The sequence below is a fragment of the Poecilia reticulata genome, chromosome 16, assembly GCF_904066995.2.
Source record: "Poecilia reticulata chromosome 16, P_reticulata-male-v2, whole genome shotgun sequence".
In the NCBI taxonomy this organism is placed as follows: domain Eukaryota; kingdom Metazoa; phylum Chordata; class Actinopteri; order Cyprinodontiformes; family Poeciliidae; genus Poecilia; species Poecilia reticulata.
The window spans coordinates 19,331,018-19,344,660 of record NC_088845.1 but is presented as its reverse complement, the minus strand read 5'-3'; the positions used below and the strand labels follow the sequence as shown (position 1 = coordinate 19,344,660).

General features: G+C 38.5%; 1 protein-coding gene across 1 annotated transcript; it reads left to right on the top strand.

Annotated features, from left to right (window-relative positions):
- The first annotated feature begins 3,458 nt into the window (after positions 1 to 3,458).
- LOC103478551 (ferroportin) lies at positions 3,459 to 10,533 on the top strand. Its single transcript, XM_081597545.1, is given in 8 exon segments — positions 3,459 to 3,561; positions 3,654 to 3,764; positions 3,849 to 4,010; positions 4,318 to 4,433; positions 4,651 to 4,777; positions 4,916 to 5,170; positions 6,702 to 7,382; positions 8,495 to 10,533. Coding segments are annotated over 8 exon segments (1,815 nt in total). The 3' UTR covers positions 8,755 to 10,533.
- The last annotated feature ends 3,110 nt before the right edge of the window (positions 10,534 to 13,643 follow it).

The window sequence follows — 13,643 nt, the reverse complement described above, 5'->3', positions numbered from 1 at the left end:
AGTTTTGTAAAAGTCTTTTATTCATACAGTACTTTTGAAAGAATGCCATAACTGTGCTTTTGTGATTAGAAGAGACAACGCATGCCTCATTTTTTATTTTTTAAAAGCTTTTTATAGTGTCTGTTTGCTATTATTGATTACTTGGAGCAATATTAATGGATGGTAATCACTTGTTGGGTGAGGAGAGCCAGGAAATGAAACATATTTATTGTTACCTGACGTGTTCCAAAATTCTTTCAAAGAAAAAAAAATACTGATATGATTGTGTGTATGTTTTATATTTATTTGACATGGATCATAAACATACTGAAGCAAAAGGAATTCAATGCTGGAGCTCAAATGTGAGGTCATATTCCATCTGTCCAGCAGGTGTCACTGTGGGTTTTCCTCAACACTGTTAAAGCGCTGATGGGGTTTGCAAAAATACAACGCAATTTGTAAATCTAATGTCTTTGTGGTTGTGTGCAGGTAACAGTGAGGTAAACAGGATATTGTGAGAAATAAAATATTGACACATTATCACCGTCTCAGTCTTTATCCCATGCTGTTGTTGGATTTGTTATCACCAGAACATCATGCTGTGCCTCACATTTGCTTACAGAGATGCTTTCTAAGATAACAGTAACACATCAGCGCAACAAAATGCTTAAAGCACTTATTGTTTATGTCTTATTCAGTAGCTGCCTGTACTCACAACACCAAATAAAAACAACAAATTTTAGATGTTCATTACATAAAAAAGTTATTCAAGAAAGAACTAAAATTAAATTAAAATGATCCCACTACAACTCAGTTACTTGACTTATTTTGATGACCAATCTGACATGAACATTCAGAATGAGCTGAAGATTTGGTTCAGAAAACTGTTGATGTGTTCTACTCTAAGTTTCACGTGTCTACACATGTCATATTATTAACTGTTTACACTTAAGTAGGTTTAAGTAGGTTACAAACAAACAAACCAGATCACGTCATAAAGGAAACAAAATGTGTGTTGAATATACTCATGCCAAGTGATTTCTTTATATTGAGATATATTTAAGCTTGTAGGTATACTAAGTTGTTAAAACGTGAGCAATTTTGTTAAATTGTTTATTTAATTTAGGTGACATGTTATCCAAAATGTGTCACAATGTGCCATTTCAGAATAAGTATTTTTTATAATGTAGTCAGAATTTCACTAATTTCTTTTGGGTGTTACATAAATACATAATTTTAACAACAACAACAACAAAACATCAACACATTTTTAGACTGAGCAAGTAAATCATTGATTCTACAGAAAAGTTTATGAATGCATTGGACACCAAATACTCTGGGTCTGTCTTAAAAGTTGCTTTGGTTAGCATTTTTTATTGTATTTTTTGGTTTACGGAGCATGGAAAAGCCAAAAAACGACAATGATATTATTAATTATTACGATTTACATCGCAAGATTGTACTAACACGCTCTTTCTACATCCTTTAAATTTTACTAAAAAGATTACTGAACATATTTGATTATTGTTTTCAATCATAAAAGCATGTCTCTGTCTTTTATTTGACCTAATCATATTATGTATTACCTTCACACATCATCTTATCGATCACTTTCAATCACCTAAAGCTTTGGCTGCTTTATGACTGTAGCTGCTTGTTAGTTTCCCACCTGTGGACCTAAGAGTGATGCAATGTTGCCTGATGAACCCTTAATGTAACTTTTGTGTCACATGTCAACAGTTCATGTGGGTGTATGAGCAGTGGGAATGCATGTCACTGAGGGTGCATGCATGTTCTCTCCCGAGCATGTGTGCATTCTGAATCACACACAGGTACGTAGTTGTCCTTTTTGTGCGTGTTGTGGACGGACGGCGATATTGTCCCCAGAGCGTCACGTGCTGTGGAATATGCTGGCTGCCTTTGTTGTCCCTCTGCCTGTTCTGCTTTTCTGGCACTTTCATACAATGGTGCACTTGAACACTGCGGTGTTATTAAGCCTTTCAAACTACTACAGCTTGAATTCCAACTCTCGGGAAAAGACAAGCATCCTAATGTAGGACACATGGCACAAGAAACACCATCGAAAAGTAATAACCAGAGCCAAGTGTAACATCAAAGCAAAGGTAACAATGCAGCTTACACTCTGTGTGCTTTTCCCTTGAAAATTAGATGTGATTTGAAGTGTTAGGTCTGTATTTTTGAAGAAGCGTGGTTGTGTGTGGTGGTTGTAAGTAGTCAGTATGTAACCTGCTGTGGACAGCTATCAGAGCGATCAGTAAGGAAACTGAAAAATCAGTTCTCATGGAAGAGTTAAGCCAACAGCTCCTCAAAACAGGTAAAGTGTAAAGCAAAGTATTGCATGATTTGAAGAAAACTCCCACTCAAGCCTTTTCCCTAACCAGACTATTTGTACTATTGCACCTTTTCACTGGTCTGTGAGACACTTTTTATTATTTCCTTGAGTAGACAATGATCAAAGTCTTACATTTATGTGCATTTGTTCTGTATGTATGGACTCGAACTGTGGATGCACCATAACTCACATTTCTTGAACCAAAACAACAGATATGAGGCAGCAAAACTGAGTGAATGCTGAAGTGAATGCAGCTACTGTATATGCAGTTTTGTAGAGAAGGAAGAATTTACCTTTATAAAACAGATAACACAAAAAGAGAGCTACTGGTTACACAGTGAGAAACTCCTGGCAGCCTAAGTCTCTCGATACGTTTCTCCAAATCGTTGTTAAGAAAACATTAGCACCTCACTAGTACGTATGTGCTTGTATTTATTGTATTGTTTTGGGAGCGGTTGGCGCTTTCATCATAGCATTCATTCTCAGATATACAATGGAACTTCAGAGTTACATATTTAATTCATTCCAGTTTTTAACACACCTTGCACTACTTTGTATACATCTGCTTGACACCACGGACGGCATTAGAAGAATATTTGAAAGGTTTTATGATTTCTATTGCTTTTTGGAAGAAGAAATCATTTCCACCATGACTGCATTTACAACATGTGCTGCTCTCTTTCCTGGGGCAATTTTAGTTGGCTGAAGCAGTAATCCACAACACACACAAATCTCAGCATCAGTGACACATGACATGCACTTTGCATTTATGTACAGTTCATGTATCTAGACATATTTATATTTGATTTCCATGGTGCAGATTTAGCCTCAAAGTTGCCTGCAATGTGTTGATTCATCAACTTCCTACTCAAAAGAAACAGTTCAAAAAGTCCTAAAGATTTTTGTTGCACATGGACCTTGCTGACCCTATTGCGTAAAGTAGTGCTGATTAAATTTACAGTCTTTGCTCCTTAGTAGACCTGGGAGTATTGATGTCCAAACAGTTGACCAGCAGTGGGTTATATCTGCTTGTCACACACCTAACAATGTGGCAAACCAGACATTATTATTTTTCTAACATTATTAGATTAGGGTTTTTTACATTCCTTCATTCCTTATCTAGGCAATGTCTCAGCGAGCTGATTCGTCCCAGTGTGGTGGGGTTGTGGTTGAATTAGAATCTGACAACATCAGGGATTCAAGAACTCGAAGAGCAAGGAAAATACCGGGTAAGGTTCCCCTTCTGGGTTCAGCTTGTGTTTTGTGTATACAGCAAATTCACACTGACCTACTTTTATATTTTCATGTGTTTCCTTTTGAGGTTCAGCTCTTATCTACCTCAAAGGCCCCAAGTTTCTCATCTATGTGAGTGGAGCGTTATCTATGTGGGTAAGAGACTTTTCTGAAGAGACGGAACATGGCGAACGATAGAACAAACAGCAAAGCTGTCCTTTTTGATATAAAATGTGTGCAGTCAGACACACATTTATTAATGACATTGTGCTTTGGATTTAACAGGGTGACCGCATGTGGCACTTTGCAATCTCTGTGTTCCTCATTGAGTTGTACGGCCGCAACCTGCTGTTGACAGCAGTGTTTGGATTGGTGCTGGCTGGGTCAGTGCTGTTGCTTGGGGCTTTAATTGGAGACTGGGTTGATCGCAATCCTAGGAATAAAGGTATGCACGATTATTTCCCCAACTCCTTTTGAAATGCTATCAGGTAGCAGAGATGGAAAGGTATTGGTAGAGATCAAAAGAATCCGATTTTTGACCAAGAAATCTGCTGGTTTTCCGTTCCACCAAGGTTGTAAATTTCATTAACCCGATAGCTAAAATATATCAGTTTTTTTTATTTAATCGTTATACTTTCCCATCAGGACGCCATGAGTAGAGAGTCTGCATGAATATGTTACGTCACTTAGATTTACTTTTATACAGTCATGTGTGAAAGTCTGAAAGTCTTTTTCTCCATCTTCTGTTTTAGTTGCACATGCATCTCTTTTCATTCAGAACACCTCAGTGACTGTATGCAGCATTGTGCTCATGCTGGTATTCTCATATAAGGAACAGATTGAGCTGATCTGGGATGGATGGTTTACTGTAAGTAGGCTTTAAATACTGGCTAATAATTAGGAATTAACAAGTAGCTAATGTACGTTACATGATTTGTTGATAGGATTTGTAAATATTACTACGTAAATAAGTTAGCGTTGTTGTTTTTCTTCCCTCTTTTCTGTGTCCCTGTTTCCTCTACTTCTGAGCTTGTGGCTACTCTGTGCCATCATAGTAACATGTTGCATCGCAAAACTCACACAAGGTGGTTTGTTATACGGTGGTGATCATCCTGGCAGATGTGGCAAACCTTGCAAGCACAGCGCTGACCATTGCCATCCAGAGGGACTGGATAGTGGTTATTACAGGCTACAACCGAGGCCACCTGGCTGGTGAGAAAGTTTACTCCGCATCTTTGTTTGTACTCAAGGTCTCAGCTTAACAAGCTCCTGTTTTTCTTTTTTTTGTTTTATTCCTGATAGTCTGCGTGTGGGTAAGCTTTAATCTTGTGTGTTTTATCCCAACAATAGGAATGAATGCCACCATGAGGAGGATAGATCAGGTGACCAACATCCTGGCCCCACTGGCAGTGGGACAGGTCATGACCCTGGCCTCTAACGTGGTTGGCTGTGGCTTCATCCTGGCGTGGAACCTCTTTTCTCTCATTGTGGAGTTCTTCTTCTTGTCAAGAGTTTATCGAATCGTTCCAGCTCTTTCAATCAAACCCCCGACGGTGGAGGGCGATCAGGAGTACCTGGAGAGGTCAGAGAGGAGAGGGTTGCAAGGTACGGGAGATTTTTCTTGACTGACTTTCTAATGTAATGCTACATCTTAAAATATAAGTAACAGAAGAAAATACAATGAATGCATCATGTGTGGAATGATCCAACATGCGTCCAACTTTACTCATTCACCAGTGACATTTCAGTTGCCATTTTTTTTCTTCACAGGAACTCATGTTTTGTCCCAACAGGAGTTTTTGTGGAACGCAGCTTTATTTTCTGCTTCAGTTTGGGACTTTAGAGAATGAAAAAAACAAAACTGCTACGATGTTCTAAAATTGCCTAAAGCATAGAGAGACCAATACATTAATTGCTTTGTAGTTTGTTTCTGAAGAAACAGTGTCTTAAAAAAAGTATTTACCCTGTTGTTAATCTTTTTTACTTTGTGTCACTCTTAAAGGTTTCAGATAATCAAGCAAATTTTAATATTTATTAAGGGGGATAAACTGTTCAAATCATTGTGGACCTTAAAAGTAACTGTATCATAAAGCTAATAACGGGTTGTGCCCTGCCTGGTGGGAATAACTTCATTAAAAGTCTGTGCAGACTTGGGCAACATTATTTAAAACCATTTAAATCAAGATGTTTTTTGGGGGGGAATGATATAGAGACCTTTTGTTCTTTTCAACTATTTGCACTTCAAATGCAAATGGTTGCTATTTTTCTCAACCTCTTTCTAATTTGTTGAATCATAAACACAACTGCAGCGCTTTGAATGTTGTTCATTGGAATTTCAAAGTCTTGAAAATAGATTTGCAATATTTACCTAGCTGACAAATATTGTTTTGTCAACGCTGAGCCGTGGTGCACTGGCTACTTCATGCTGGCAAACAGGTTCTATCAGGTTCTACCAGGTTATAAGATGGGTTCTGTGTAAGAGAAAACTTAATTCTACAGGTCTGGCAATAAAACCTCCTGTATTTACCAGTGAAAAGTGATACAAGAAATGTTGGGGGAGAAATTATATTTTCACACAGGGTCAGCTTTGCTTGGATACAATGAGTTTTGCGATCTGAAACATTTAGTTGGGTTTTGAAATGCCTCATTCTTTATTTGGTTTGTGACATATGACATCACATATCATATTAAAATGCATTATATACTTGGAATTGTATCAGGGCAGTCCTACTTTAACCACAACTTTCCTGTCAATTTAACCTTTTTAAATTTCAACTATGAATTTTTTTGCCTTAACAATATGGGCAGTCAACAGATATGTAAGATATTTGCATGGGAATTTTTATGTGACTAAAAGAGTGGTGTTGGTTAAAGCTTTGGGTTGATTTTCATTTTATTGTCCAATTCTTTGCAATGGGTTTTGTTAGAAATAATTATAATTTTAAAGAATAAACACCAAAGTTTATAGCCACCATGACATTAACAGTTTAAATTTGTGTAGATGTTCTGAGCTTAAGATATTTTTATGAACAGACATTAGAAGTTACACTAGAAAAACGTACTAAAAAATCAATTCATCATTCAGCTTTCACAGCACATAAACTAAATTATTGTTATCGCTCTTTGTTCTCATTAGGGCAAGGCAACGATGAGCTATCTGACCCTCTGGCAACCAGCAACTGCAACACAGACATGCATCTTAAAGAAATCACCAACTTGCCGCTGTGTTTCCAAAGGTTCCGCTGGCTGCTGAGCACATGTATGGATGGCTGGAGGGCCTATTATCGACAACCCGTCTTCCTGGCTGGACTGGGTCTGGCTTTCCTCTACACTACAGTCCTGGGCTTTGACTGCATCACCACTGGCTATGCTTACACTCAGGGCATAAGCGGCTCCCTCCTAAGTCTGTTGATGGGTGTATCGGCCATCACAGGGTTGATGGGCACTGTGATGTTCACCAGGCTCAGGAAGTCGGTTGGCTTGGTTAATACAGGAATCATCTCAAGCTGCCTCCACCTGGGTTGCTTGTTGCTGTGTGTGTGCTCTGTGTTTGCTCCTGGCAGCCCTATAGATCTCAGTCTGCTGATGCCCTACTTTAGCTCTGGTTCCTCTGCTGAGCCTGGAGGAATGGCAAGCAAAAGGCAAAAACATACTTATCCTCTTTCGGGAGGGAGCAATCAGCCGCTGCTTCCGGATCGCTCCTCCATACACTGGACCAACAACACCGTCCTTTTTGACAACGTCCCCTCTGGAATGGCACCGGACTCTTACATATCCATTATTCTGCTATTCCTGGGCGTTATCACTGCACGCATTGGTGAGTACACCAACTTCAAAATGAGAGTGAAAATTGTTCAGGAAAAGATTTATGGATACATACAGTAGTTTGACATGCGAAGACTCAACAAATTAAAATCTGGAAACCTCTGAAAAAATAAAGTGAATTGTAAAAATTAGTGAAACATATCCAGAAATACCACATCCGACATCACACCTGAAAGTTCTGCTATGAAATGCCGGTGCAGCAAGCATTCCCTCAATCGGGGCCCTGTGACATTACAGGAAGACGTTCTTAAGTTAATGCCTACCTATAATTTCAAAACTACAAATTTGTTTACCCTTAGATGTTATCACATATTTTCAACTTGCAGCCCCGTACTTTCAGGCGTTCTACTGGGATTTATGTATGACCAACACTAACTGAAGTGTAATTGTGAAGTCAAAGATAAAGGATATAATTTTAAAATACATGTTTTGTAAAAAATAAAATAAAAATAAAATAATAATTAAGAACCGTTTAAAGTTCATTATCACAGCTGTTCATTCTGATAGCCCTAAATGAAATCCATTTCAACCAGCTGCCTTCAAAAGCCACGTAATTAGTACATCATGTACACCGGAGTGTAATTCAGTCTCAGTTGAACGAAGCTGTTCTGTGAAGGCCTCAGAGGTTTGTTAGCAAACATTAGAGAACAAACAGCATCATTAAGACCAAGGCAGACAGCAGACAGCTCAGGGACAAAGATGAGAAGTAACTCAATGCAGTGTTACGTTATAAAACAGTATCCTGAGTTTAAAACACATCTTGAAGAACTGCTTATCCACCTGAAATGACAGGCCAGGGAAGAAAAGCGTTATTGAGAGAAACAGACAAAGAAAAGGCCCTGGTAACTTTGGATTTGCAGTTCAGGTGAAGGCCATCACAAATCCCATTTTACATTAGCCATGCAGGGGACACAGCAAACATACAAAAATGGTTTGGCTAGATCAGAGACCAAAATGAGCAGGGCACATAAAGCTGAACACAGGGAAATACGATAGAGGCAGCATCTTGGTTTTCTTTTCTTGGGGTTGCAGTGTTAAAAAAAAAACACAAAAAAAACCTGCATGGATCAACTTTTAAAAAGTAAATGTATATGTGTTTTTCAGGTTTGTGGTGCTTCGACCTGAGTGTGACTCAGCTTCTGCAGGAGACCATCTGTGAGTCAGAGCGAGGGGTGGTAAATGGGGTGCAGAGCTCCATGAATTATCTAATGGACCTGCTCCACTTTATCATGGTGATTTCTGCTCCACAACCTCAGCACTTTGGCATCCTTGTTATCATATCAGTAATATTCATCACCACCGGGCACAGTATGTATTTCTTGTACGCACATAGAGCCAAGAGAAAACACCGCCTCGAAACATAAGAAGGAGACACAGCTTAGACATAAGCACTGGATCCACTCTGCACCTGGGAAATGAATGCCTCCCCCCCCACCCTGATCTGTGACTGCGACACTCTGTTCGTGACTTAGCCATCCATTACAACACTTCACACTTGATTTCACGTGTGCAACTGAAGGAACGACAGGAGACGAGGTCGTTCCTCCGATATTCTCCACATCCTGAAGTGGCTGCCACAAATGAAGCGATGATGCATCTAGGAGAAACGTCCAAATCTGATGGACAGGAGGACACGACGGTGATGATTGAGGCATCAGAGGATTTTGGTGCAAACTCTGCAGAGTTACAACAGCTGTAAGACTTTTGAGCAGGTCTGTACCCTTACATGGCTTTATAGATGAAGGGGTGGATGAACTGTGAGGTTTTTTTATGTTTTTTTTTTCTGGCCTTCACTCAGTGAAGAGAAGATGAGAGAAAGACATCAACATGAACGAACAGAGGGACAACAAAATGGTTCTTTGACAAGTGGCATCGTTGTTACTGATCCGTCCACTTGGAAATACTCCAGGATGTCCAAAAAGGAACATAAAGGGAACTGGATGTGAGATTGTTTGATCAAAAAACAAATAAAAAAATACAAGTCAGCCTCCCCTTTTAGTGGACAAAGTGAATGGAAAAATAGCATTTCCGTCACCTGGTTTGTTTCTCTGTGGATGAATCAAGCAAACATTTGCCTTGTTTTTTATAATGGTATAAAACCAGCTGATGGATTAAAACGCCAAAAGAAATCTCATCATGCCTTGCAATAGTACTTGTATTTTTTTCATATTTTATTATTAATCAAAGAGAGACGTTTTTTTTCTGATAACTGACCACAAATAAGAGTATGATTGTAATATGGAAAGAACCAAATGTATCTTTTTTTTTCTTTTTAAATACATTTTTGAAAAGTATGGAGTGCTGTTGCATTAATCCTTCAGATACATTCTTTTTACACACACCTTCTGCTGCTGTTACATCTGCAAGTGTTTTGGGTTCATTTCTTCCAGCTTCATAGAAAAAGAAATGTTTATTTATTTTTTGTTGTTTGTTTTTTTTATTTTTGCAAATAAGTGAAGTTCTGCCAGATTGGTGCTGCTTTAACAGCTATTTCTCAGAGTCTTGCCACTGATTCTTCACCAGATTTAAGTCTGTACTTTGACTAAACCATTCTAAAACTTGAATATGCTTAAATCTCTGGCTGAGTCATTATCATGGAAAGTGTGAGCTTCAGTTTGTCTGTCCCTGACGTGACACTATCACCTATGTGTTTCACCGTGGGAGTGGTGTGTTTAGGGTGCTGTCAGTTTTATGTCTGTGGGCCACACATGTCTTTTCTTATAGCTTACATTGACATAAGTAGAGAATCTTACATAAAAGCCATAATAAGTGCTAAGCTAACAGTTGCCCTCTCGACTGATTGTCCCACCTGAACTGTGCATCTGTGCAGCTCCTCCAGCTTTTCAAAGGGCTTTTTTCTGCTTTTCTGATTAATGGACTTCTTGCTTACCTTCTATGCTTAGGAATGTGGGCCACAACTTGATAGGTTTGCTTTTGTTCCACATCTTTTCCATTTAGGGATAATAGATTGAATACTGCTTTGTGAGATGCTCAGCTTGGGATCTTGTTTTATAATTGTTTTCAAATGCTCTGCAACTTTATCCCTGATCTGTCTGCTCTGTTGTTTGCTGTTTGTTCAGCAATGTTCTCTCGCAAATCTCGCCAGTTACTGAAAATAAATGACACACGGGTTTCCGATTTAATGACTTCTTAAAGAAGTGATTTATTTCTTTCTTTAGAGGTATCAGAGTTAAATGGGATGAATACAAATGCATTCCACACTTTTCAAATGTTTTTTTTTTTCACTTATTAAAAACGATGTAGCATTTTTTTCCCCACTACATGATAACCCACTACTTTGTGTTGATCTACAGCATAAAATCACAACAAAATACATTGAAACTCGTGGCTGTAACTTTAAAATTTTTTCAATAATTAAAGATGTATTATCACTTTTGCAAGGCACTAATTAATAAAACAAACTTCAAAGAAGATGGTTTTACCAGACAGCTTTGTGTATATAGTTTAGCTTAAGGTTTCCTTAATTATTTCCCTTGTTAGGTGTGAGATTATTAGCTTTACAGAAATTCAAGGGTAAAACAATATTGTTTTCATTTTTGCTTCATTGTTTTGTAGTTCAGATGAACTAAACTGTGACCTTACCTCAACTAGGAACAAGAACACATCATACAACTTACTCTCAGCTACCTAATGTTGTCATATTCCATTAATGTACAGTAGAACTATCAACCATGTTCTATCAGCTGTTAAACAAGTATCATATCTCAGTATATTTGTTTAATTTTGTGCATTTTTCTGTATGTTGTCCTTAAAGCCTGATATTTGTAATAATAAAGATGAAGATTATCTTTGACTTACATAGACATTTTTTTTGTTGACTGACTCTGATCAATGCCCCTTGAGCAAACCTGGGGAGGTTCCTGATGAAAACAAAACAAAAATAAAAGACAGGAAAGATTCACATTTCTTAAATAAAGCTTGTCTACTAATTAACAGCACATGGCATTTTTAACACCTTTTGGTCACTGAAAAAAATAATTTTCAGAAGTCATTTATCGTTCTATGACATTGTCAGTCATGTGTCAAGTCACGAGCTGTTAGCATCATTTGGGTCTCATTCTTGGGTTTTTTTGTCAAGATGGGGGTCTGTTGGCATCTTAACAGCTATGACATTCGGAGCACACTACAGGGGTTCATGACTGAGTGTAAAAACAGCGGGTATGAGAGTCAGCTCCTCAAATATTGAGGCCACGGTTCAGAACTGGAATAAGATGGGCTGCTCGAAAATGACAATAGGGCAGATGTTGTAGAAAAAAAGAGCGCATTCAAAAGACAAAGTTTGTGATAATTGATCTGTTTGGGTTCATGTGTCTTCTGGAGATCCTGGAACTGGCCTAGAACTTGTTTGACGGATTAAGTGCATGACAAGACAAAGCAAAACAACAAGATCAAGATGAAAGAGTACACATCGCAAATCCTGAAACACCCAATTAAAAGCCACAACAACATATCAAGACAAAAGTGCTGACGGAAAAGGTCTTTACCCTCTTCAAAACATAGAAAACAAGAAAAGATGTGCCGTTTTGTAGGAGACCAGTGACTTCCCCACCAGATGGTCAGGAAGGTGTTAGGGACTCTAAGAATAGCAGAAAACAGCAGTGATCCTGCAGTGGGAATGGCATGACTTCCACTTTGAAGTCAGTCTGCTGCCTCCGTCAACCTCCTCTCCCGTCCCCTCAAAACGGTAATCTCTGTTGTAAAAGAATCAGCACTCCCATAGTGCACGAGTCTCACATGTGGTTTGGTTTTGTGCCTTTAAGACTTTAAAAATTAAGCAGCTTCCACACGTCTACAAAGGGCACTCTGTGTTTTTGTGGTTCAACATCTCTGTTAAAGCCGAAAAGGACTGGGAAACGTTTCTGAAAGAGGGATTCGGTAACAAGCTGAGGAAAGTTTCATCACTTTGCGATTCTTTTGCAGCGCAGCACACCCACGGTAGCAGCACAACTCCCAAGGTTGCAGTTGTGGTCCCTGTTTACACAGAGGAAGCTCGCTAACAAGTCTGACTTCAGGCGTTCTCACTTGCTAATTCATTTACTTGAGAAACTAGGTCAGTGGTAGCACATTATTACTAGATTCATCCTTTGGCTTCCTCTTATTTTTCTTTCCTCTGTGGAATGATATATGTCCTAAGACAGTACTAAACGCTGCAATGATGGTTTGTAGCCTACACAAATGCATTTTTAAAAATAATTTTTAGGCTCATTACAGCTAATGTGTCTGATATTAAGGCAGCCTTCCCAAAACAATTGACCATCATCTGGAGACTGGACTTCGCACAGAAAGACTGATTCTCATGAGACGACGAGCTTTTCTCAATCCTCAGTCTGCTTTGGCACCAGCTTGATGCAGCGGTGCAGTTAAATGGCTTTGCTTGGACGCAGTCAAGCGTCGCAGTGCTGACAGAGGTAAAAAAAAAAAAAAATCTCTATAGTAGATAAAGTGTTCAAATAGAGAAAAAATGTCCTTGCTTTACCTTGATCTGTGCTTGTGCTGAAGGATCACACTGATCCCTTTTTTCATGTTTAGGATATCAAAGCAACAACCTTCACATAAAAGACAAAAATGACCAGTATGTGTTGTGCTTTTTCAAAGAGACGCTTTATGCTTTTGAAGAAAATGCAAGTGAAACTGAAACTACCTGCACACAAAATGGGCTATATTTACTGACATGCCAAAGAGCCAGTGTTTCCCTTGGAATGAGCAGTGAGAGGAGAATTGGTGGAGTCACATCACAAATTTGTAGCTATGGACTGACAATAAAACAGCTAAAGAAAGGACACCATGCTTTTCTCTCAGGTGGAAGGAAGGACCATGATGAACCTTCCTCAGACTGATGTCAGAGCAGAGATGGCGACAAGAAGCACCTCACCGGAGTTGTTTCAGTCAAAGATTAAATAACGATTTAAGGGTAGGGTGTGGGGTAGGGTTATGTTTTTTATTTTTTTACTTATTTTGTTTAGTGTTTTGTTGTTTGCAAATAAATAAAACTTTTAAAAAAAGACAAAATTATATGTGAATGTTTCTTAGCAAAAACTAGATATTTATTGGTGTGTCCTAATTTTATTGGGCATAAAAATGTATTGAATTTAGTAAGTGAACTGAGTTTATCACTTTTCTGGTTCTATCAATCACTTTTACATCAAATTCACTCAGCTGCACTGACAAAACCAAACAAACAACATAAACAACACATTTCCATCAATACACAGAGAGGTAATCAACACAGGGT